We start from the raw sequence: 26,241 nt of genomic DNA, 5'->3' as shown, positions 1-26,241 counted from the left end.
AAACAATAATAATGTCCCCACTAAAATGCTTCAACTGTGCCCCCCACTCACTAATACTGCCCTAAATGTGTCCCTTACTCACTAATAATGCTTCAACTATGTCCCCAATAACTAAAGTCTTCTGTGTCTTCTGTGCCTTTTTCTGACTTCTGTGCGGCATACAGAATTAATGCCCCTTGTGCCCCACACAGAGAAAATGCTCCCGTGCCCACATACTAAAATAATAATGCTACACACTAAAATAATGTGATGCAATTATTAATTGGCTGAGCAGGTAATCATTGCAAGAGACCTGAGGGAAACCAGAAGAGCTTACAGTGGAATCTGTGGGGGATCCAGGTAAATGAGTATGACTTTTTCTTTTCTTTTTATATTGAGTCCAGCATCATATGAAAAAATAATGCCCCATTAAGATATATGCATTTCAATTAGCTTTTATTTTAAGATTGCTTTGTTTTGAAACATACATTTATCTGCAAACACCATGTAAACATCAATTTGTGTGCATTTATTCAAGAGTATTGTATTTTTACCTATAATTCAGTAAATATATGACACTTCCAAATGCTGCCCTAGGCTATGTTCACACAAAGTTTTTTCAGGTCCGTTTAAAATCACATCCATCATTTTGAGTTTAAAATAACGGACGACATTTAGCTGTCTGGGCTCCCCTTAGTGCAGTGACGGCTGTTGAAACGTTATTCTAGTTTGGGTTAAGCCCCTATTACATGGGGCGACAAAGAGGAGCAAACGAGCGCAATCAGCTCGCTGTTGGGACTATTACACACGGCGGCAGTGAGTGACTACGGGGGGGGGGGGCTGCCTGGGTCATTACTAGATCATCCGGGCAGCCCATAGAGGATAGCGGCGGTCTGCTGCCGCCGATCCTGTTCTGCGGGGCGACGACAGCAGATCGCTGCTTTCAAAGTCGTTTGTCTCTCAACATGTTAAAGACAAACGACAGCAGCGATCAGCCGACATCGTTAATGACGGCTGATCGCTGTCTTCTATTACATGGGGCGATTATCAGCCGAATACAGACGATAATCGTTCCGTGTAATAGGGCCTTTACTAACTGGCCTTTGAGTGTGGCTTAATTGAAATGTCCATTAAATTTAATAGTAAAAACGGAGAAAGAACGGTGAAAAAAGAAAAACTGTGTGTGAACAACTAATGAAAAATGTCCGCTGTTTGCAAAAGACATCCGAAAAGAATTGTCATGATCATTATTTTGACATCCGCGGTGATAACGTTCATTATTCAATACATTGTGTGCATTGGACGTCCATCTTTCCATTGACTGCAATGCATTGCATTGCAGTCAGTTAAATTGCGGCAAAAACGGACGTTATTTTAAATTGCAAAAGCAGCCGCCTTTTCTCTATTTTTGACGTTGTGTGAACATAACCCTATAGTGCTGAAAATCTAAAGAAAACAATTTAATTATTTTTGATCCCTTTAAATAAAAGGGAAAAAATATGATCTCAATAAAAAGACAATTATTTTCTCAGATCAAGTATTTTTTCACAAGTGGCAAGTCTATGAATTATTGTGAAGTGTAGCGTGCACTACTGCAAACCAATTATTGCTGTTGGCTTGAGGTGCCTTTATTAATCTCTATGGTAACAACAAGGTCTGAAAATGTAGGTCATGTTAAGGAATCTTAGAAATCTAAAAAAATAAGCACAATGTTCACTGATATATTTACAGCTCTTTTAACATCTACAATCAACCTTGGTTTTAACCCCTTCCCCCCTCAGATATTCTGGGCCTTAAAGGGGAGCTATCAGCAGGTTAGACTAATCTAACCTGCTAATAGTCCCCTAATGCATCTGAGACACTGTGGAGGAAGGTATGTGCCTTACCTTCCTCCTCGGCGCCGACCCTGTGCTTTTAGTTGGCGTAAACGTTGGTTGGGAACACTGTTACAAGCAGGGCTGTGGAGTCGGATTCGTGGAATCGGAACTAGTTTTGGCTGGAGTCGGAGTCAGAAAAAATGTACTCCAGCTTTAAAAAAAATCTTAGAACAATTTAAAATTAAGTTTTGATATGAATTTTATAGTTTTAAGTTTAGCTCATCAGTATATATTATGAGCAACATTCTAATAGGACACTGGCCCTATTAGATAAGGGTGGTCGAGGAAAAGTTGTGGGTCACTATTTGGCAGCTTGTTTCTGAGCTGGAAGAGTCCATTGTGTGCTGTTTTCTTCCTGGATAATTGTATATGAGCAGCAGTGTAATATAAAGATATACTGTGTAATATAGAGGAGGAGGAGAACACATAAGTAGTGTAGCAGTGTGTGTTTGGGTACTATGAAAACAAGGGGGTATGTGTGAGATCTACTGAACTATAGTCTGATGAGGCGAACCTGTAGGGCTCCTATACCCTGGGAGGTGAAGAGAAGTATGTGAAAAACAGGGGTAACAGGTCCTAAAGAAAGACTGGTATAGGGGTGGTATGTAGATATAAAAGAAAATAGTGGATAAAAGAAAATAGTAGTAAGGGTTATATGAAATGTAGGTATTTATTTGCTAGAAAAAGTGTATCGTGGTAAGCATAAAGTAATAACAGTTGTATAAATAAATTACAAATGCATAAATACGGTAGATAAATTCCTTACTTAAAAAGAATATCAAATAATAAAAATTTAAAAATGAAAATGACAATGAAAAGATAAAAACAAGATAAAAAACACAAAAGTGCATGTATAAAAATGTCTCCAATGGTGCGATTACTGGATGATAGTCTCTGAAATAGTTTTCATGATAAAGTCTCTGTACCAACAGGCACGAAGTGATCAGCCCCAGGGATGTTGGAGGAAAGTGAAAAAAATCAGGGTAAAAAGTATAAAAGGTTACTATGACCTTATGAATTAGTACAGCCGTGAGTCAGGACTTTTGCTGCAGTGCGCTAGTAAGTTTATACATAAATATATAAATATATGGATAGCCCGTTGTTTCAGTAGGACAGCAGTAGGTAAGCTGTACAGAAATGTCATAAGACAGCGTGTCTGCATTTGTATAAATAGCCCATATGTATTAGCTTGGTGGGGCTTTTGCAGATGGATAAATGCATAAATGGTGCTGGTAGCACCGCTCACCAGTCTAGTCGTATAAGATACTCCGTATGGTGTCAGGCTGTTTTGGCGGAGTCTTCTGACAGGTAATGCTGCATGGTGTCAGATGCTTGTTCCGGGCGCTCGCATTAGCGTTTGTGGATTGCTCACTTTTATGATGTGGCAGTCTTGCGCATGTGTGCAGTCCTCTGTTGCCTGCCGGACCTCGTGGGATTTTTGGCGGTAAGTATAGTTGTTTAAACGGCAAAGAAGTACTAGTATAAACAGTTCATGAAGGTTAGTTTTAGCTGGACGCGTTTCAAAGCCTCCTTGGGCTTTTTCCTCAGCAGCAGAATAAATGATAGTAGTGAACTGCAATGTCTCCAGTATTTATACAAGATCAATGTCAAGATCAAGATCAATGTCTTGTAATTAGACTCCTGATTGATAAGGCCGCCTGGTGCTATTGTATCGAAATCATAGATGAATTTTGATTCTGTTCTGGACATGGCAGAGATATAGTTCCCTCCTCGCCAACTCTTCTTAACTGTTGCTATACAAACAGTTAAGAAGAGTTGGCGAGGAGGGAACTATATCTCTGCCATGTCCAGAACAGAATTGAAATTAATCTACGATTTCGATACAATAGCACCAGGCGGCCTTAATGAAGAATTAGAAATTTTCGGCTTTCTATAAACATATTTTTTCTCTTCTGACTCTGGGAGCCTCCTCCACAGCCCGTCATCTGCCTGGCTGTACTATGAGCGCGATGACGGACTCTGACGTTGTTCCCCAGGGTCCGCTGCACCTCTTCACTTTAAGATTTAGACAGGACATCTCTGTGCCCCCCAACCCTCTTACTGCTCAACACATGAACCCCCTTCGCTTTCCTGCCATATAACATTATCTTTCACCCAAAAGCTATTATTTTATCTAGTTTCTCTATAGATTTCAATACTCTTTTGAACATATGAAAGATGAATTACATCCATTTTCTGATTACGATCTCCCTATATTTGTTTGTTTTTATCATTTATTATATATTTATTCTATCATCTTTCTACTTATTGTTGTTATTTTTTAAATATGTTTATTGTCTATTGATTGACCTATTTATTCATTTATTTATTCACTATGTATTCATTCTCTGCCAATCATTGTATTTCATACCATTCATGTTACTTCATTTACTAGCCTAAATCAATGTGTCCAAATCATCCCAGTCCATCTGTTCCAGACCATCTTTTTGCACCCACTATCAATCAGGAGTCTAATTACAAGACAACAGAGGACTGCACGCATGCGCAAGACTGCCATATCATAAAAGTTAGCCATCCACAAACGCTAACGTGAGCATGGACAAGCATCTGACACCAAGCAGCATTACCTGTCGGAAGACTCCGCCAAAACGGCCTGACACCATACGGAGTATCTTATACGACTAGACTGGTGAGCGGTGCTACCAGCACCATTTATGCATTTATCCATCTGCAAAAGCCCCACCAAGCCAATACATATGGGCTAGTTATACAAATGCAGACTCGTGTGGGTACTATGGTTGCAGCAGGCTGTGTGTGTGTGCTATGGTGTGCCCCCACACCCACAGTGACCCCTCTATATCACTATGTGTGACTTCTCTATATCTCTATGTGTGACCCCCTCTATATCACTATGGCTGACATCTATATTACAGGTATATGGCATTGTTAGCAGTGTTTCTGTGTGTATAGTGAATATTTAGTTAGAAACATAGAAGATTGTCAGCAGGAAAAGACCACCTGCTCCATCTAGTCTAGTTGTGAGTAGTTCAGGACAAGGAGCCTGGAGACTGGCTGTATCCACTGTACACACAAGAGTAGCTGCTTTATATGTTTCCTTATTCCCTCATAAGTCGCCCCAGGATCATGTAGGACATTAGGGAGAAGCTGCTGAGCCAGTGTGATAAATAACTCCCCTAATATATGACTGGCCATTTATGAAGGAGCAGGAGTCGGAGTCAGAGTCGGTCCTGATAAAATTCAGGAGTTGGAGTCGGAGTCGGAGCTGCGGCTTACTGACTCCACAGCCCTGGTTACAAGCACTGCCCCGCCCCCACAGCGTCATCCAGCCCACCCACTCCATTGATAATCTGGCATTTGAGGCAGGAGGAAGACCATGAACTAGTCATGTGAACAGTGTCTCAGCCGTGACTAGTCAAGGCTCTCTGCATGTCAGCGCGCTCTGTGGGAGTGATTGACAGGCAAAGAGGCCCATCTGCGAGGTCTGTGCAGCATCCCTGGGAACCTAGTCAGCATAAATGTGCTGATTGGTTCCCTTTAATTTTTGCAGGACAAGTTGTACTTTTTATTGTTACCATTTTAGAATACGTTATGACTTTTAAATTTTTTAAACTTTTTTTTTGTTGGGGCGGTTTAACTAAATAAATGTTCAGACCCATACCAAATGGGAGCTAAGTGCAGTCCTCTGCCGGCTCTATGTCACGTGATCAGTCAGGATTATAACGGAGCTCTGTGGAGCCCAACTGATCATGCTGACACAGAGCGGGGAAAGGTCGTGCTGCAGCGCGGCCCTCTCCCTGCTCGTTTTCCCGATCGGTACAGGTCTGACCACTGCGACCCAGACCAGTGAAAACATTTGATATGTTTCTATAATATGTCCAAAATTTTGTGAAACGACAGTAACACCTTGAATGTTTTTTGTTTTTGCCGTGTTCACTGTGCGGGATAAATGATAAAATAATGTTACTGTTTAAAGGGAACCTGTCACCCCCCGTGCCGGGGTGACAGGCTCCCGGCCCCCCGCTACAGCCCCCTATACTCACCTGATCCCGCCGAGTCCCGCTTCTGGATCCAGTCGGGTCACAGAGATATCAGCCGCTGCAGCCCGGCGCACGCTGAGAGATGAGTCCAACGCTCATAGAGAATGACGGAGAGTCCAGGGCTCCGTCATGCTCTATGAGCGTTGGACTCATCTCTCAGCACGCGCGCCGAGCTGCAGCGGCTGATATCTCTGTGACCCGACCAGATCCAGAAGCGGGACCCGGCCGGATCAGGTGAGTATAGGGGGCTGTAGCGGGGGGGTGACAGGTTCCCTTTAAGTTGTAAAGGACACAGCGATACCTAATATGTGTATTTTTATTAAAATTTTTATGTTTTATACAGAAGAAGGGAGGGGAAAAAGTACTGGTTGTTGTGTTGTTGTATTCCCTGTACAATTTTATTTTATTATATTTAACATTATGTACTTTTTTAGCTATCATTAGATCACTACTGTAATACACCGCACTAGCCACCTAGTGCAGTGTAATAAGGGCTTGATTTAAAAATATATGCTGACCGACAATGTAGACATCTGTGCTGCAGCACCGTTGGGTACACAGGCATTTTCCTCCGTTACTGATAGATACAGGGTTATCATACTGAGCTCCCGCCATCTGAGCAGTCATAAAATCATCTTTTATCTTTGCAAGTGAGGTGTAATATAGGCCACACTGAGCTACAGCAGACCCCCTTCTCTCTCCCACCCCAGTCACTGATTGGCTGAGGGGCAATCTATCAGTGGAGTCATGACGTCACTGGAGCTAGGGATCCTGACGAGGTTTCCAAAGCGGTAAGGCAGTTTGTTTATTATGTTAAGTTAAGCTTTTGTTCCTCCCTGCCCCTGTCTGCTGGAAATTTTTTTATACCCCTAACTACTCCTTGAAAGGTGCCTTTACAAGTGCAGAATATGCTGCAGATTTCACACTGCAAGCTTTGCAGCCAAATCCACTGCAATACTCGGGACCATTATAGTCTATGGCGGTGCATTCTCGCTGTGGATTTTAATTCTGCTGTGAGAATGTAGTGACAGCCTTGCTTAACTATTTAGCCGCTGTGTTGGTAAAATATTGAACAGCCTTTGCCTACCTGCCCACACTTCCTGACAGCCAGCTTAGCCAATCACTGCATGCACTTTAGTATTACTGTAGTTTTAGCAGTAAAATGGTCACTTTTATTGGTAGCTCGGTGCAGTGGGACAGATACACACTACTACTTCCCCCATCATCTGCTCATACTATGAGCAGATGATGAGGGAGTAGTACCAGGGAGATCCCCATCACCAAGACCCACCCCAGCTGACATCCCCCACTTCTTATCTGCGATTTTAAGAAACTCTATAATTGTGTCCATTATATCCTATGGAGGGGGGGAGGGCCTGAGGGAGATGAGTAAGCTGGAAGAAGAGACATGAAGGTCAGCTGTTTGTAGACTGGGCATCTAAAACGCTGAATTCAGAGGTCAGAAAGATCTAGGAACTTGTTGAGAGAAGATTGCAGGGTGTTCTGCTGTGCAGGACTGATATTTCTCTCCTATGTGCTCCCTCCCCTCTCCATAGAGCAGGGGTACTCAACAACTTTTAGTGAAGGTCCACTTACCGGGGTCTTTTGTCAGGTGAAGGTCTGAGCTGAACATCAGTAGTAAACTTGTTTTCTTATTTTTTACAAACGTTGTTAGAAAAAAATGTATAGTATGGTACCGTGTTAGCCAGAAAAATCCATATCGTGGTAAATACTTGTGATACCTTTATTGGCCAACAAAAAATTGTAAGAGCTGTGAGCTTTGGGGATTCAAAATATCCCTTCGTAAGACAAGTTTTTGAACTTGTCTGATGAAGGGATCTTTTGAATCCCAAAAGCTCACAGCTCTAACAAATTTCTGTGTGCCAATAAAGGTAACACTCTTAAAATACTTTGATCACAAGTATCTACCACAACACAAACGTTGTTGAATGCTTATTAATAGGAAAACTGGCATTTTTTCTCTCTCACCAGCCCTTTGAAATTAGGTACAAAGGGGGCCCCCAGTAGTATATAGCCCCCCTGTTGCTCCCCCAGTAGTATATAGACCTCTATGCGTTCCCAGAGTAGTATATAGCCCCTCTGTGTGCTCCACCAGTAGTATATAGCCCTCCTGTACTCTCCCCCCAGTAGTATATAGCCCCCTGTGCTCTCCCCTACTATATAGCCCCCCTGTGCTCTCCCCCAGTAGTATATAGCCCCCTGTGCTCTCCCCCAGTAGTATATAGCCCCCTTGTGCTCTCCCCCAGTAGTATATAGCTCCCCTGTGCTCACCCCCAGTAGTATATAGCCCCCCATGTGCTCTCCCCCAGTAGTATATAGCCCTCCTGTGCTCTCCCCCAGTAGTTTATAGCCCCCCTGTGCTCTCCCCCAGTAGTATATAGATTCCCTGTGCTCCCCCCGCCTATCTAGCATATAACTAGAGATGAGCGAACCGGGTTCGGGTCCGAGTCCATCTGAACCCGAACTTTCGGCATTTGATTAGCGGGGGCTGCTGAAGTTGGATAAAGCTCTAAGGTTGTCTGGAAAACATGGATACAGCCAATGACTATATTCATGTTTTCCACATAGCCTTAGGGCTTTATCCAACTTCAGCAGCCACCGCTAATCAAATGGCGAAAGTTCGGGTTCGGATGGACTTGAGCAAGCTCGAGGTTCGCCCATCTCTACATATACATAAAACATTTATACTCACCTGGGCACGGGCGTCTCCTCTTCACTTCGCTCTTGTGCCCGCACTGCAGCGGTCACAAGAGGCCGCTGTCCCCTTGGCCTGGCGCCGGCACTCGAGCGCCAGCACCAGAGGCAGAGTGCGGCCTTGTGACCGCTGTGGCCAGTGAGGGCTGACTGACAGGGCTATGGCTCCCTCTCTGTCAGTGCTGCTGTACGGTAACTATGAGCGCTTGTTACGAACGCTCATAGTTACTGTGCAGAGCGCAGCTCAGTATACAGGTATACTGAGCTGCAGCAGTTGAGGACCTCTGCCATAGAGCATAATGGACACAGAAATCCTGCTTCTTCTGAAGTAAGGGGGGAGCTAGGAAAACAAATTTTTCAGTACAGAAGGAAACTTTTTTGCTAAATAAAACCTATTACAGAGTTTCTTAATATCACCTGTACTATTGCTATTTATTGTTTTCAGAAAAATGACAGTTACGCTTTAAGTTTTTCTGATGGCGGGCCGGCCATTGCCATTCTATCCATGTGAAAGTCTTGAAGCGAATGTACCGCTGGTACATTCACTTTAACTGGGTTTTCCATGTTGCAAAGGTTTTCCCTAGTCCCCAAGATGGGTGTGGGGGGTAAGGCATGGTATAATAGCAGCACAAACTTGGCAGCCATGAAAGCTCTGGCTGAGTATGAGAATGCAGTTTGCTAGTAGCAAATTTTGCCATAACTGCAACGATATAACTTAGTGCCTCCTATTGCATGATATCCCCATCTAATACTCCTTCCATGACCAGTGGCGGCAGTGTGGGAGTAGGCATGTTTTTTGTATGTTTACCTCCATGAGCCTATAAAAAAGGTTTTCCCTGAAATACCCCATAATTTTGTCAGATAAAAAATTGTGACAAAGACATAGCCTGGTAAGTGGTTTATATCATTCCAGTACTGGATTCACATTTTAGACAGGCCACAAAAGCTTTCTAATGCCCTCCTTGCTGTTTCTGCTTCTTATGGTACTCAAGCAAGATACTGTGTGCAGTGCATTGCTGACATCATAGCTGTTATTTTTTATTCACTAGGACGAGGACAATTGAGAGACAGAGATGGGGACTGCAGAGCAGAAATAGTACCACTCCTCATGTACACATTCTGAAGAGTTACTTGAAAGTGCAGGTGACTTTACTGTATCAAGACTACTAAAATTGTACAAAAGTACAATTTAAAAGTTCAGCATTAAAAAGCACATGAAACACTATCTAATACTTACAATGCCATGAAGCTGGTTGGTATTTTCGGCATTGGGTGGGTGTGGTGTATTTTCCATCTTCTGAGCTAAATGCTGAGAGCCATAAAGAGAGTCATATGGAGTCCAATGATGAAATGCTTCTTCACCATCAAAGAAAATTATTTTAAGGGAAAGATTTGGTTTTGATTCTGAGCTTCTTTCCTAAAAATTGAAAATTAATGGTTAATGCCATGACTTTATCACACAAAGCTTTACCGAAAAGTCAAGTGGACAAGCAAATCTGTTTCTATTATCCTGCAGCAATTTGCTGCTATTTAGGTAAAAACAGTGAGGAGGATGCACCACTATACAGCCAGTCTGAGGATTGCAGGGGACCTAGAGGTTGAATATCTACTTATCATAAGTGATGACATATCCTCGAGATAGACCATTTCATTACAATATTTGAATACACCCTAAAGGGGTACTCTGCCAAACAATATTCTTTCAAATCAACTGGTGTCAGAAAGTTATACAGATTTGTATTTTACTTCTATTAAAAAAATCTCAAGTTTTCCAGTACTTGTCAGCTGCTGTATGTCCTACAGGAAGTGATGTATTTTTCCAGTGTGACACAGTGCTCTCTGCTGCCCCCTCTGTCCAGGTCAGGAACTGTCCAGACCAGGAGAGGTTTTCTATGGGGATATGCTGCTGCTCTTGACGTTTTTCATCCCAACCCCCAGCATAACGCGCCCCTCCCCCGGCCAGCACTGTCCGGCACTGAACCTTTTAAATGTAAGCATTAATGGTTCCGGGCTGGTTAACCCTCTGCCTGCCGCCGTTCAATACTCCGATCCACTCCGCTTTTGATGTTGCTGAGGAAGGGGGTGGGATCTAGTAGCATCTTCTATCTCAGTGGCACCGGCCCGGTGAGAGCACATAAAGAAACAGCAACTTCACTACCTCACTGCGCCCGCACGGAGTCAGAGGACATCGCTTGCAGTGCTCTTAGATCGCACAAGCCCTTGCAATTCATTCATTGAGGAGTGGATCGCTGGCAGGGACAGGGTTACAGCTTTGGATATTATCTCTATCTTTGCTTTATAAGACGCACTAACTTTTTCCTCCCACTTTGGGAAGAAAAAAGGTGCGTCTTAAAAAGCAAAAAAATACGGTATGTCTTTGGGGGAAAAAGGCATTGTTAAGAGAGCCAAATGATCATTTTGGCTGAGCTCCGAACCTGTAAGCAGATGGAAGAAACTTCCTGGTCAACCATTACTAGGCTTTAGGCTTAATGGCAGAGTGGCCAGAAAGAGGCCTCACCTCAGAAAAAGACATTTAAAAGCCATCCAGAGCTTACACAAGAAGAAGTGAATGACTCCGATCAGAGAAGACAGAGCCTGTGTACAACTGGAATCTACCTATATATGGTCAATGCATAGGGGGATACTGCTCTTAGTACAGTATAAGGTTTTAGCCAGTAATAGTATGGTAATAGCAGTGGTTATGGTAGCAATATTATGTGGTCCTTGTATACTGACTGGACTACACTAACTTGTCTTGTATGAATTTTGGTGCTAAAAAGTTTGGGGACCGCTGCCTGGATGACATACTGGTTCAATATTATTCGTAATTTGCTCAAATACAAGTACATTGATGTAAAACTGGTCTTATTACATACCTTTAATTGCTTTAGACGATAGTCCAGAGCTCGGGCAAGCTCCAATAGCATGGCACATGGTACAGCTGAATCTGTTGCCCCAATAAATATTTGACCATCCCACTGAGGACTGAAGTATTTTGAATCATAATGGCAGGCGAGGACCAAGTGACGCAAAGCAGATGGATTTAGAGTGGCAATAACATTTGAGAATGTCACATATCCAAAAGGAGTTTGACTTTGAAATGTATCTTCTTCTATAAGCCACCCAGCTTGGAGTCTCTGCAGTCGCTGTTTAATATGCTATCAACAAAACAGCAAAACAAAATATTAAAGAGCTGTAATCATAAAGCACTTAGATTATCAAAAAGGTATCTCTGTCCATCGGGGTTCTTTTTGTTGTACTGAGTGCACTAATATGTTGTGTACCCAACACAATCAAAAATCTAGTAGAAATATTTATTTATGCTGTGATTAGCCGTCAGCCGAGGACCACTACACATAGCGATGCACAGACGATAACTTTTAACAGCTTTAATTAAATTCTGGAAAATTTGGATAAATTCAAGCCAAGATACTGCATCTTACAGAATCATCATATTATTTAATATGGACATGATATAGAAAATGATTATTGTGCATAGTGCTGCATGATAGTCACTGTTCATAAAACTTTACAGGTACACTTTAAATACTTAAGACATTTTGAATTGTGTTTGACTGACAGCCAAGCTCCCCCGGTCAACCTGCCCCTCCACCCACTTCTGATTGGTCACCCTGTACCCTGCATAAAGTCCAGGGCCTTTGACTGCCAAGATGGATATATTATAAGTAGCCACTGAATGTGCACTATTTATTCCTTAGACAATTTTGGGCCACCTCTGTTTTCTACTTTACTTAAAGCGTAACTGTCATTTCAGGGTCATTTTTCTGAAAACATTAAATATCTATAGTAAAAGCAATTTTAAGAAACTCTGTAATAGGTTTTATGTACTAAAAGAGTTTCCTTCTGTACTGAAAAAGCAATCTCCCAGCCTCCCCCCTCACATCAAATGAAGCAGGATTCTGTCTCCATTATGTGGCTATGGAGAGGGGAGGGGCTGTTAGGAGTGACTGAGCACGGAGGATTTCTGCAAAGCACAACACCCTTCAATCTTCTCTCAGTAAGTTCATAAATAAGCACTGACCTTTCTGACACCTGAATCCGTTTTAGGTGCCCAGAGAGTCTACAAACTCTTCCTGCTCCCTCATCTCCCTCAGCCCCTCCCCCCTTCATAGGCTCACAATGGAGAGAGCAGAACCCGTCTTCACTGGCTTCTCTGTAATGAAGACGTGTTTGCCTGATAATGCACAGATAAAAAGTCAGGGGGGGGGGAGGCTGGGAGATTGCTTTTTGAGTACAGAAGGAGGCTTTTTTGGCCCCCCCCCCACACACACACACACATACTATATGCAGTTCTCGGCACCATCCACAAGCTAAGATGCTGCAGATTCAAGATATACCTGTATAAGACCTATGTCTTCTTTCTGCTCTAAAATTGATTCATTTCATTAGTGAACAGTGTCACCTAGTCAGGTAGAAGGGGCCCATCTGACGTGAAGCCCTGCCTAGGTCAAGTGATTAAAAGAAGGTATTTTAGAGCAGAAAGAAGACACATATATCGAATGTGCAGCATCTTGTGGATGCTTGTGGATGGTGCGGAGAACCGCATCTAGAGTGACAGTATCAGTTTAAGGCTATGTTCATACAACGTATATTTTGAATTAATCACAGACGTTGTTGCAAATTGCAACAGCGGCTGTGATTAATTAAAAATATACATTGCATTCATTTCAATTATATGCCTAGCGGCCGTTCGAAAAACTGACATGTCAGTTTTGTGCGCCCGCTATACATTCAATAGCGGCCACACAGAACTGACATTCACACAATGTAAAGTGCAGGTCTGGCCGCACTTTACATTGTGTGCAATGGTGAATTGGGATGCGGGCACACCCAAATGCGCCTGCATCCCAACTCAACAGAAATTAAGTTTATCCGGCCGTACTACAGTGCTGGGATAAACTTTACTGACACCGTCCGTTCTGTGACATGGCCAGGTCACAGAATGGCCGGTGTCTTACTGTGTGTGAACCCGGCCTAAGGTTCTATTTACATGACTGGTATTTATAGCATTGTAGAGTTTTTTCTAGAGTATTGGCAAGCCCTTTTCCTGCCTGTGCACATTTTTTATTTTTAAATGGCCAGAAATCTACTTCCATGGTATGGTGTGGTACAATTCCAGCAATGTTTTTTATATACAGAACATTACTCACTTGCCGCACAGCAAAACTTCCTGGTGATCCAGAAAACCTTTCAATAAGCATAGGCTTTAAATCAATTTTCCACATATGAGAAATGTCTGTTTGGGATAAAACACGTCGTACATCGGCTGTGCGCAATACAAGGGGGCGATGTGAATTCTGTAAAAAAAAAAAAAAATTATTAGAAATTGAAGGGATACTCTGAAGACTAAACATTTCTTTTTAATACATTGCTTTAATAAAGGATTATTACTTTGTAATATAACTTTTAAAAAAAAAAATGTATAGTTTTCTATTGACATATAGACTCTCTGCTGTTACCAATGTTTGTGTCAGTTACTGCAGGGCTGCCTAAGCCTCTCCACAGTGAGCAGAGCACATGGTGATGGTAATCACCATTTATCTGAAGCGGTTGCTCAACACATCGATTGTGGCAGCTCCCTGTCCCAGAGCAGGGCATCAAGAACTGCAGAGCTTAGATAGCCCTGCAGTTCCGGACACAAACATTGGTGGCAGCAGAAGGGCCATGTCAATCTTTTCTGCTGCCATTCAGCGCACGTCTATATGTAAATATAAAATATACAAAGTCATATCACTTTATTAAAGCAATTTATTAGCAAAAATACATGCCCCTACCTCTGTGTCCTCTATAGACATATACAGGCTATTGGAGGACACAGAGGAAGGGGCATGGTCGGCCATCTTAGATAGAACTATTCAGCATACAAACCAGGACAGCAAAGCCTGAAGCCTGGAGGAGTAAATGTAGTGTGTACATTTAGAGAAAATGTAAGGTTTGGTGTAGCTCACTACCTTCTAAATGCCAAGGTTAACCAGGCTGTGATCACGCTTAAACACAAAAATATGCACTGATAAAGTAGATTTATATAAATGTCTAGTCCACAAAGCTGGTATGATATGAGAGGTACATGTGTGAGTCATGGATTGTGCTTTACAGCATAAGGCCATATTCACACGCTGTGAAAACAATGGCTGTTGTTTGACAGTATTGGCCAGATGAATATCACTTTATTTTAATTGGAATGCACATTCATCTGTGCCCGCCATACTTTACACTGTGAGCACAGGCTATCTTGTACGGCCACTGTTCACTAAATAGTGGCTGCACAAAATAGACCTGTCAATTATTTTGTGCGGGCGCAAAGAACCAAGGCTGTAGTGTATACCTAGTGTAGGGCTGGGCGATATGGGCAAAAAATAAAATCTCGATTTTTTAAAAATTTTTGACGATTCTCGATTTAAATCTCGATTTTTTTCCTTTTTTGCCAAATAAACAGAACATTTTCTCCCTGCAGCATCAGATACTATTTTAATATTTTAGACAACAACTGTATTGATTTCCAGTGTAACAGAGGCCCCATATAGTATAGGAAATCATGTTTGTGCCTCCATCTACGTAGGGTGTAGTAGTGGAGGTATAGTGGATAGGGGGTGTAGGAGTGGAGGTATAGTGGATAGGGGGTGTAGGAGTGGAGGTATAGTGGATAGGGGGTGTAGGAGTGGAGGTATAGTGGATAGGGGGTGTAGTAGTACAGGTATAGATGAGGGGTGACTGGGGTAAAACTGAAGGGGACTGGGGTGACACTGGGGGACACTAAAGGGGACTGGAGGGACAATGGGGGACACTAAAGGGGACTGGAGGGACAATGGGGGACACTAAAGGGGACTGGAGGGACAATGGGGGACACTAAAGGGGACTGGAGGGACAATGGGGGACACTAAAGGGGACTGGAGGGACAATGGGGGACACTAAAGGGGACTGGAGGGACAATGGGGGACACTAAAGGGGACTGGAGGGACAATGGGGGACACTAAAGGGGACTGGAGGGACAATGGGGGACACTAAAGGGGACTGGAGGGACAATGGGGGACACTAAAGGGGACTGGAGGGACACTGGGGGACACTAAAGGGGACTGGGGTGACACTAAAGGGGACTGGGGTGACACTAAAGGGGACTGGGGTGACACTAAAGGGGACTGGGGTGACACTAAAGGGGACTGGGGTGACACTGGGGGACTGGAGGGACACTGGGGGACACTAAAGGGGACTGGGGTGACACTAAAGGGGACTGGGGTGACACTAAAGGGGACTGGGGTGACACTAAAGGGGACTGGGGTGACACTAAAGGGGACTGGAGGGACAATGGGGGACACTAAAGGGGACTGGGGGGACACTGAGGGGACTGGGGGACACTGAGGGGACTGGGGGACACTGAGGGGACTGGGGGACACTGAGGGGACTGGGGGGACACGGGGGACACTGAGGGGACTGGGGGGGACACTTAGGGAACACTGAGGGGATTGGGGGGGACACTGAGGGAACAATGAGGGGACGGGGGGACACTGAAGGACACTGGGGGGGGGACACTGAAGGACACTGGGGGGGACACTGAAGGGGACTGGGGGAGACACTGAAGTGGACTGGGGGGGACACTGAAGGGGACTGGGGGGGACACTGAGGGAACAATGAGGGGATTGGGGGGACACTGAGGGGACACTGAAGGGGACTGGGGGGGGGACACTGAAGGAACAATGAGGGGACTGGGGGGGACACTGAGGGGACTGGGGGGACACTGAAGGGGACTGGGGGGGACACTGAAGGGGACTGGGGGGGGGACACTGAGGGAACAATGAGGGGATTGGGGGGACACTGAGGGGACTGGGGGGTGACTGGTGCAGCTGGAGGTGATTGGAGCAGGAGGGCACATACATCTCCTCCTCCTCTCACCTCCACACACACGCTCCCCTCCCGGCCAGATATGGAGGTCCCGGGTCTGTGGAGGAGGCCGCAGGGACTACAGTAGGTGGTGATCGCATAGCTGCGGGTCACGGAGCTATACAGCGGGAACGGGGGTCTGCACCGAGCCCCCCGTTCCTGCTGTATAGCTCCAGGACGAGCAGCGCCGCGATCACCACCTACTGTAGTCCCTGCGGCCTCCTCCTCCACAGACCCGGGACCTCCATGTCTGGCCGGGAGGGGAGTGGGACGCTCAGTGGAAGGGGCGGGGGCAGGTCAGCGGCGGCGCTGTCAGTGGCTGGAGGCCGCCGGCACTGCACCGCCCCTCTCCAGCATCTTCTCCCCGCTCACCCACACCGCCCCTCTACGGCTCTCCCGCCGGCCTGCACCGCAACCCCCCTTCTCTCAGCTCCTCCCCGGCACCGCAGCCCGAAATGATTTTTTGTGAAAATCGAATTTACGATTTTCACAAAAAATCAAATCGATTTCAACGTTCTGGACGATTAATCGAATTAATTCGATTAATCGCCCAGCCCTAACCTAGTGTATTCCATAGACTGTTATGCAATGAAGCAGTGCTGTTAAATAAGCACTCTACAGCAACGGCCATTGTTTAACAGCCAAATACACTGTGTGAACATGGCCTAAAAATAAAAATACCTCCTCCCAAGATGTCAATGGTATATGGAGTATGAAATATAGCTACTGCACCATTATACTTAGTTCGAAAACCTCCATATAGCATTAAAAACAACATAGTGGCTTAATATCTCAACCACAATGAGTCAGTGAGTCAGTTACACTGTGTCAGAAATGAATCCAAGATATGTCCAAATCGCTCATTATGTAACAACTTGCAACCCTATGTTGCAAAGCACAGTAGCAGTAGCCCGTCAGGCTATGTGGGCTGGAGAATTGCTGAGCTACAGCGGCTCAATACACTGTATTTCTAGCCATCGATATGCCGTGTGCAGGCCAGATAACAATTTTAAAGATAGATTGTGTGCAGGGCAGATGAAAGCCTCAAGGGCACATTTTAACCAGTATGTCACTGTTCTGTGCCAACAAAATGCTAATTTTAGTCGTAGGAGATGAGGACAATACCTGGTGCAGGTGCACCGCTCACCAGTCCAGAGTCTGTTTGTATCTGGTCTTACCGGCGTCCCGGTAAGCCTGCAAAGGGTCTGCTCAAGGTGTGTAACGTCAGGAGCCTTAATTTGGGTTGATTGTTGAAGCAGGGCCCGCTTGCACTTTGCCGACCCTGGGTTACAAGAGTTGGTAAACACAATGAGCCCTATTCCACCAACAGATATCTGACAGATTATCTCATAGATTTTTGCAGCCAAAGTCAGAAATGGATTTGATAAAAGGAGTAATCCAGTCTATTCACTATGCCTTGTTGTCTGTTTATAGTCTGTTCCTGGCTTTGGCTGCAAAAATCTGTCAGATATCTGTTGGTGTAAAAGGGCCCTAAGTGTCAGTGGATAATGGATAAGGTTGGAGATAATACTGCTCAACTTGTGTCATCTTGTTGAAACGCGTTTGGCAGTTTGAATTAAAGTTGAACAGTATTATCTGCAACCTTATCCATTATCCACTGACACCTAGGGGATCATTTATTAATGAGTCTAATTTGTGGGACTATTCTAATGAGGATTGGTGTATATTTTGTTCCAATATTTTGTGACTGATTTATTAAAATGTTGTACTGCCTTGGTAAATGTGCGACTTTTCAAAAAGTCGCAAATGATAAATTGGGCGCTAATCTCTGATTATCCGAAATTTTGGGTGAATACTCAAAACAGGCAGATTAAAAAGTCACATCTAAAAAATATTTGCTTGTCGAATACTGGTTCATAAATAGAACTTGGGTAAAAATGGGTGAAAAATCCAATTATTCACCTAAAAATAGGTGCAAAGTCCTTGATAAATTTCTCCCCTAGTGTTTACCAACTATTGTATCCCATGGCCCCAGCTCCAACAATCAACCGAAATGAGGCTCCTGACGTTACACACTTTGAGCAGACTTTGCAGGCTTACTGGGACACTGGAGACCCAATACGAACAGACCCCGGACTGGTGAACGATGCATCTGCACCAACCAAGTATTGTCCACATCCCCTACTGGTGAACAATGCATCTGCACCAAGTATTGTCCTCATCCCCTACTGGTGAACAATGCATCTGCACCAAGTATTGTCCTCATCCCCTACTGGTGAATGATGCATCTGCACCAGCCAAGTATTGTCCACATCCCCTACTGGTGAACAATGCATCTGCACCAAGTATTGTCCACATCCCCTACTGGTGAACAATGCATCTGCACCAAGTATTGTCCTCATCCCCTACTGGTGAACAATGCATCTGCACCAAGTATTGTCCTCATCCCCTACTGGTGAACGATGCATCTGCACCAAGTATTGTCCACATCCCCTACTGGTGAATGATGCATCTGCACCAAGTATTGTCCTCATCCCCTACTGGTGAATGATGCATCTGCACCAGCCAAGTATTGTCCACATCCCCTACTGGTGAACAATGCATCTGCACCAAGTATTGTCCACATCCCCTACTGGTGAACAATGCATCTGCACCAAGTATTGTCCACATCCCCTACTGGTGAACAATGCATCTGCACCAAGTATTGTCCTCATCCCCTACTGGTGAACAATGCATCTGCACCAAGTATTGTCCTCATCCCCTACTGGTGAACGATGCATCTGCACCAAGTATTGTCCACATCCCCTACGACTAAAACAAGCATTTTTGTTGGCACAGAAAAGTGACACACCGGACTGTCATCTGGCCTGCGCACAATCTATCTATGAAATTATCTGGCCTACACACGGCAGATAGACGGCTGGGAATACAGTGTGTTGAGCCGCTGTAGCTCAGCAATCCTCCGGCCCACATAGACTGACGGGCTACTGCTACTGTGCTTTGCAGCATCGCGTTACAAGTTGTTACATAATGAGCGATTTGGACATATCTTGCATTCATTTCTGACACAGTGTAACTGACTCATTGTGGTTGAGATATTAAGCCACTATGTTGTTTTTATGTTTGATATATGTAGGTTTTATAACCCAGTATTAGACGTATGATTAGGACTCCCAGCATGGTTCTACGGATCTTAAGGAGGCTGAGAGTTATACTTCTATGCAAGCTCTTGAATATTTATTAGGATTTGTGATGTCTTTGCACATCTTTTATTGGGATTTACAAGTGTAATGTGACCACAAGGGCCCGGTGGCATATTTTTATGCATAGTCTATGTATGTGAATTTTTATTTAAATATTTTACATCTGCAATTTTATAAAAGATTAAAGCTTTTTATACAAACCCTATATGGATGGATTAGACCAGTATTTATACATATGTTGGGTTAGATTTTTCTAGAGGTATATATACATACATATTCACTATACAGCAGTTGCTATAATTCATGGGAGGAGGTATTTTTATGCTGTAAAACACAATCCATCACGCACAACACATGTACCGCTCATATCATATCATATCTTTGAGGACTAGGCATTTATATAAAACTTCTTGATCAGTGTGTACATTTACTAATACTATACAGTGAATAATTTTACTATAAAGTGGCTTCAGGAGTTTAGAAGTTAAACCAGCTTTATTTGATGGGTGTCAGTACAGGCCAGATCAGTCTGCTCCCATTAGTTTTACCCCCTCAGACATATCTACTGCATTAATCTCTATGAGCAATCATGATATTGCTCATAGGCGTCCCCTAGGAAGACTAGAAATTAGTATAAAGTTTTTTTACAAATAAAAAATCCCTTTCCATATTAAGGCTGGGTTTGCACTACGTATATTTCAGTCAGTATTGTGGCCCTCATATTGCAACCAAAACCAGGAGTGGATTGAAAACACAGAAAGGCTCTGTTCACACAATGTTGAAATTGAGTGGATGGCCGCCATTTAATGGCAAATATTTGCTGTTATTTTAAAACAACAGCTGTTGTATTGAAATAATGGCCGTTATTACTGTTATATGGCGGCCATCCACTCAATTTCAACATTGTGTGAACAGAGCCTTTCTGTGTTTTTAATCCACTCCTGGTTTTGGTTGCAATATGAGGACCACAATACTGACTGAAATATATGTAGTTTGAACCCAGCCTTAAAGTTTAAATCACTCCCCTTTTCCTATTTTATAAAAATAAATATATAAACATATTCGGCCGAACTATTAACGGGGTAGTGCGGCGCTAAGCAATTATTCACAAAATAACTCACATTACAAAGTTATACAACTTTGTAATGTGTTATGTATGTGAATGGCCCCCTTCCCCGTGTCCCCCCACCCACCCACGCTAAACCCAGAAGTGTGGTGCATTATACTCACCTGATTCGTGTCGACCCCCGGCCGCCATCTTGTGACAATGATGTAATCTTCGGGAGGCTGGCCGAACCGCTTCAGCCGTCCCTCATGACGGCCCCCCTCTGCCACGTCATTAGCTGCTCAGCCGCGATTGGCTGAGCATAACTAAGCTCAGCCAATCGTGGCTGAGCAGCTGATGACGCGGCAGAGGGGGCCGGCATGAGGGACGCGTCCTAAGCAGCTCAGCCGCGATTGGTTGAGCTTAGTTATGCTCAGCCAATTGCGGCTGAGCAGCTGATGACACGGCAGAGGGGGGCCGGCATGAAGGAGGGCTGGTGCAGTCCGGCCAGCCTCCCGAAGACGACGTCATTGTCCCCAAGATGCCGGCCGGGGTCGACACAAATCAGGCATGTATAGTGCACTACACTTCCGGGGGTGGGGGGGGGGACACAAGGAAGGGGGCCATTCACTAACATAATATACATTACAAAGTTGTATAACTTTGTAATGTGTGTTATTTAGTGAATAATTTCCTAATGTCGCACTACTCCTTTAAATGATCACATTCCTGATCTAGCACAGTAAACAGCATAAGTGCAAAATCCTGCCAAAATGCAAAATTGCAGATTTTAAGTCACATCACATCCAGAAAAATGTAATTAAAAAGTGATCAAAAAGGCAAGCAAGATATTGATAGAAAGTAGAGATCATGGCGCAAAAATGACGCCTCAAATAGTCCCATAGACCAAAAAATAATAGCATTATAGGGGTTAGAATAGACCAATTTTAAATACTTTTTTTAAGTTAAATTTTTTTAAAAAACAGTAAAAGAGAATTTAAGTTATACAAGTTGCATTTCATTGTAATCCTACTGACTTGAGGAACATAGTTAACATGTCAGTTTTAACCCAGGGTGAAAGGGATAAAATCAAAATAAGAAAAAAAAATATTGTTTTTTTTCAATTTCACCACAAATATTTAAAAATAAAGTGTGTCATTGCAAAGGGTGTCACAAAAAAATAAGGGCTCATGCTCTGTGGGTGAAAAAATGCAAATGCTATGGTCTTTAAAACACAAGGAGGAAAAACTGCAAAAAGTGCAAAACCCTAATGTGACTGTACCACCAGGCCCAGGCTGAAGCACTGGAGGCGGGTCGACCCACCCTTAGTGGGAGGGAACCCTAGCCCCTCTATGATAGTGTTCCATTGGAGTCACGTCATGGAGGGGCTGGAGTTTCTTCCCACTAAGGGTGGGTCAGCCCGCCTCCAGTGCTTCAGCCTGGGCCTGGTGGTACAGTCACTTTAAGTTGGTGCAGTCCTTAGCCCCTTCCCATCCATATATATATATACATTCCTCACTGTGAAAGGCTTTTAATGTGTGTGAAGCCGCTTCAGTGTAATCAGCCCTGCATGTGTAATGGTCCCTTTACACGGAGAGATTTATCTGACAGATTTTTGAAGCCAAAGCCAGGAACAGACTATAATCAGGGAACTTGTCATACAGGACTGGATTTCTCCTCTTTACAAATTCATTCCTGGCTTTGGCTTCAATAAATCTGTCAGATAAATCTCTCTGTGTAAAGGCACCCTTAAGGCCCTATTACCTTAAACGATTATCGACCATATTTGTCTGGTGTAATAGAAGGCTACGATCAGTCGACATGAATGATGTCGGCTGATCGTTGCTGTTGTTTGTCTTTTAACATGTTGAAAGACAAATGACCAGGATAGCAATGATTTGCTGCCGTCGCTCCGTTGAATGGGAGCAGCGGCAGCAGACCGCTGCTATCTTCTATAAGCTGCCCGGAAGATCTAGCGATCACCCGGGGCACCCCCTGACTCTCACCCGTTCGCTTTCCACGTGTGTAATAGCGCCGACATCGAGCGGGGAACGAGGAGCAAACGAGCGCTGACAGCAACATCGCCCCGTGTAATAGGGGCTTTAGTGTCCCAGGAGCCGGGGATAATGACAGGCAGCCGTGATCATGCAGCTGCCTGTCATTAACCACTTAAATGCCTATAAACACAACCCGGCTGATGGATTTCCCACTCAGCCAATCAGCAACTGCAGTAGTGTCCCGTCACAGTCACTAATTGACTGAGTGGACAATCAGCCAAGTCGCAGAAGGTTCTGGAGCCAGGCGGGAGTCTCAAAGATTTAAGGCAGCACTGCGGAGGCACAGGGAGAGGTAAGTAGGGCTTGTTGATTATGTCCCTCCCTGCCCCTGCCTGCTGGAAAATTATTAATTTGTCCGGACTGTTTACTCCTTTTATCTCCTGTCTTAGCAAGTGATAGGTTTATTCCCTGTGCCAATGGAGACATCAGGAAAAGCTAAGTAGCACAACCTGGGGATGTCAGTACAGATTTGTTTTTTTTTCTCTTATTCACCAGACCATGGGCATAATTACACAACAGACCTTAGAATCAAATATTTTACAAATTATCTTTTATTCTGTGATTAGTTTCTTCATAGTCAAACTCTACTTTTATCAGTGCTGAACAGTGTCATGGAGGCAAGGTATATCGCCCCTTGTGTCCCCCATCCTGTCTTGGCACATTGCTGGAGATTTCTCCAGCAATGTGCCGAGACATGATGGGGGACACATGATACTGAGCTTGGTGACATCACCTGCAGGTGCTGTGGTCTCCTCCAAGACCTGTGATAATGAAGGACAGCAGTGGAGAGGTGGTGACATCAAGAGTGGAGGATGAGAATAGAGGGAAGTTTCTTACCTTGATCCTTAGCACCATTTCTGTGAAGTTTGTAGTTTAATCCCAAGGCTAGTAAGTCAGTGCGTTGATTCGGCCGGCCCGCTGATATTTAGTAGAAAGGACGGGCTGGATGGGGGTTGATAAGTTCAGTAGGAGTGGTAGTCTCGCCCCCAGTGCACCAAACCGTCTTACTAGCCTAGGGATGAAACCACAACTGCACTGAAATGGTGCAGAGGATGAGGGTGGGAGGCTTCTCTTCATCCTCAGCACCCCACGTGTGCAGTAGGCACATATCAGTAGGTTACATTTGTCTAACCTGCTCATAGTTTCCCTTTTGATGCCTCACCGTCCACAGAGACCAGGGCGCAACCCAGGATTTCCTTCAACCTTCCGCACTGGTAAAAGTTTTTGACTAAATGAAGAGACAGATTACAGAATTTAAGTTTTCTTTTTTGCAAACAATTGTATTGGGCTGGGGTGACAGTGCCCTGATGGTATAAGAGGAGCTATAGGGCTGATCATTGTGGAACATGAATGCACATTAGGGCTGGAGCACCCTGAAGCATACAGTAGTATACATATTATATACATGTCTGACATATGACATATCGCCAGTGCAGTGGTTGTAGCACAGGATACTGCCTCCATTATCTAACCGCAAAGCAGGATGTGTTGCCATGTGAACCACTGCTGGAGGGCACAGGCACCAGTACTCTGCACGGGAGACCAGACACAGTACATACAACCCTATGGAAAATCCGTCCGCCGGCGCCGCCGCTCATCATCTCCCAGCTCAGCCCCAGGCATCTCCCCGTTCATCCCCCCGGGATCTCCCCGCTCAGCCCCCGGCATCTCCCCATTCACCCCCGGCACCTCCCCATTCACCCCAGGCATCTCCCCGTTCATCCCCCCGGGATCTCCCCGCTCAGCCCCCGGCATCTCCCCATTCACCCCCGGCATCTCCCCGTTCACCTCCCCACCTCCGGCATCTCTCAGCTCCTCCCCGGCATCTCCCCGCTGTCACCTATACACCCCGACCATACCCCCCGCTATATTCCTGACCACACACTGAAGGGGCACCTACTTTCTCTGCGGTCCATTGAGCATTCTGGCCGCCGACCGGAGCCCACAGGTAGACGGTACCGAGAAGGAGGAGTGACACGGCTCCGCTCGTTCTCCGGCTCTCCATATCACCGGGTCAGTCTCCTCGCTGGCTGCAATGTCCCGAACAGCAGGAGGGAAGAAGTCACGTCTGGGCGGGGACCTGAGAGTCTCCGGCAGATGTGGGACGTGTGTGGTAAATAACATGAGGGGATGTGGAGGGCGTCATCCTGAGGTAAAGCGTGAGGGGAAGAGGAAGAAGCCTGGAGGTCCGGAGACGGCACCATGGATGGAGGGAGCTGACCCTACCACTATTTATATCCCATCGCCATCTCTACTATTATCTATATCCTATCACATCACCATCTCTACCACTATCTATATCAATCACCATATTTATCACTATCTATGTCTATCACTATTTACAGGGGTGTAGCGAGGATTCATGGGACCCCATAGCAAAAATCTGTATGGGGCCCCCTGAATCCTGTACATCCCCACCCCCCTTAGATAGCCAACTCTCAAACACACACAATGACGCACATATATACACACACAGAGGCACCCTTTACATATATACAAATACACAGCTGACATATACACATTAAGGCTATGTTCACACTACGTAAATCTACGGCGGTAGTTCTCGCCGCAGAACTACAGCTGTAGATTTGCGGGGTGGAACATAGCATTATTTGCTATGGGATCCCAGCCGGAGCGTACACACATCGTGTGCGCTCCAGCCGGTTCCCATACGGCGCCGCAAACAACTGACACGTCCATTATTTGCGGACGGAATTCAATGAATTCCGCCCGCAGAAGAACCTGTCAGTTCACACAGTGCTTCACTCTGTGCTATGGGAAGCTTTGATGCATCAGAGCTCCATGGAGGAAAGATCATCCACCACTTAAGTACCGACCGTGATGATCCGGGCTGAGACCGGCCGTTCCGTGACCCGGCCGGAGTCACGGAACGGCCATCCAAATACGTAGTGTGAACATAGCCTTACTCTGGAATGTGATGACATATACACCATGAATAGACCCAGTGGCAGATTAAATGTACCCTGGGCCCCGGGCTGTCCATCCAACCTGGACCCCCCCCCTTCCCCCATCACGAATAATACCTGTGTATAGGAAAAAAATATTATCACCTCACGTGACCACCACCATTACCACCACATAGTGCCTAAGGGGTCATTCACATGTCTGTAGAGTTTCATCCATACACGGACGGTTTTCTGTGGACCGGACCAGGGAGCTCCCAGCATCAGGATCAATTATGATGTTGGCATCTTCTAGGCAGTTTAACAGTTCCCGCTAGTGTACTGCCAACTGCAAGGCTGTGTCAGTACACTAGCACAAACCATACACTGTACCATTTAGACCCCATCGGTACAAAGGCTCTGCACACTATCGAAGTTATTACAGTGCAGTTACTAATGACTTACAGGTGATGTCTTCTCTGATTGCAGTAGCTCACTTTTCGCTTTCTTCTTAATTTGGCACGGCCACCATGAAGATTTCTCTGACCACAACTTGTCTGCAGGGGGGCAGCTGGGAGTGACTGGG

General features: G+C 44.9%; 1 protein-coding gene across 5 annotated transcripts in view; it reads right to left on the bottom strand.

Annotated features, from left to right (window-relative positions):
- QPCT (glutaminyl-peptide cyclotransferase) overlaps nt 1–25,929 on the bottom strand; it is a 54,774-nt gene extending 28,845 nt beyond the window's left edge. Inside the window, exons 1-4 of one of the 5 annotated variants that reach the window (XM_069954941.1) lie at nt 25,824–25,929; nt 13,762–13,908; nt 11,467–11,748; nt 9,828–10,007 (exon numbers count right to left, since the gene is read on the bottom strand). In XM_069954941.1, coding sequence (XP_069811042.1) covers nt 9,828–10,007; nt 11,467–11,748; nt 13,762–13,836 — 537 coding nt within the window. In that variant the 5' untranslated portion in view covers nt 13,837–13,908; nt 25,824–25,929. Of the gene's footprint in view, nt 1–9,827; nt 10,008–11,466; nt 11,749–13,761; nt 13,909–23,884; nt 23,977–24,166; nt 24,239–24,652; nt 24,927–25,823 lie in introns of those variants that run through there. The other 4 variants (XM_069954939.1, XM_069954940.1, XM_069954942.1 and 1 more) reach the window with 4 other exon arrangements.
- Nucleotides 25,930–26,241: the final 312 nt, after the last annotated feature.

Source organism: Dendropsophus ebraccatus, chromosome 15, assembly GCF_027789765.1.
Source record: "Dendropsophus ebraccatus isolate aDenEbr1 chromosome 15, aDenEbr1.pat, whole genome shotgun sequence".
Lineage (NCBI taxonomy): Eukaryota > Metazoa > Chordata > Amphibia > Anura > Hylidae > Dendropsophus > Dendropsophus ebraccatus.
The sequence above is the reverse complement of the archived record's forward strand: the minus strand, read 5'-3'. Positions and strand labels throughout refer to the sequence as shown.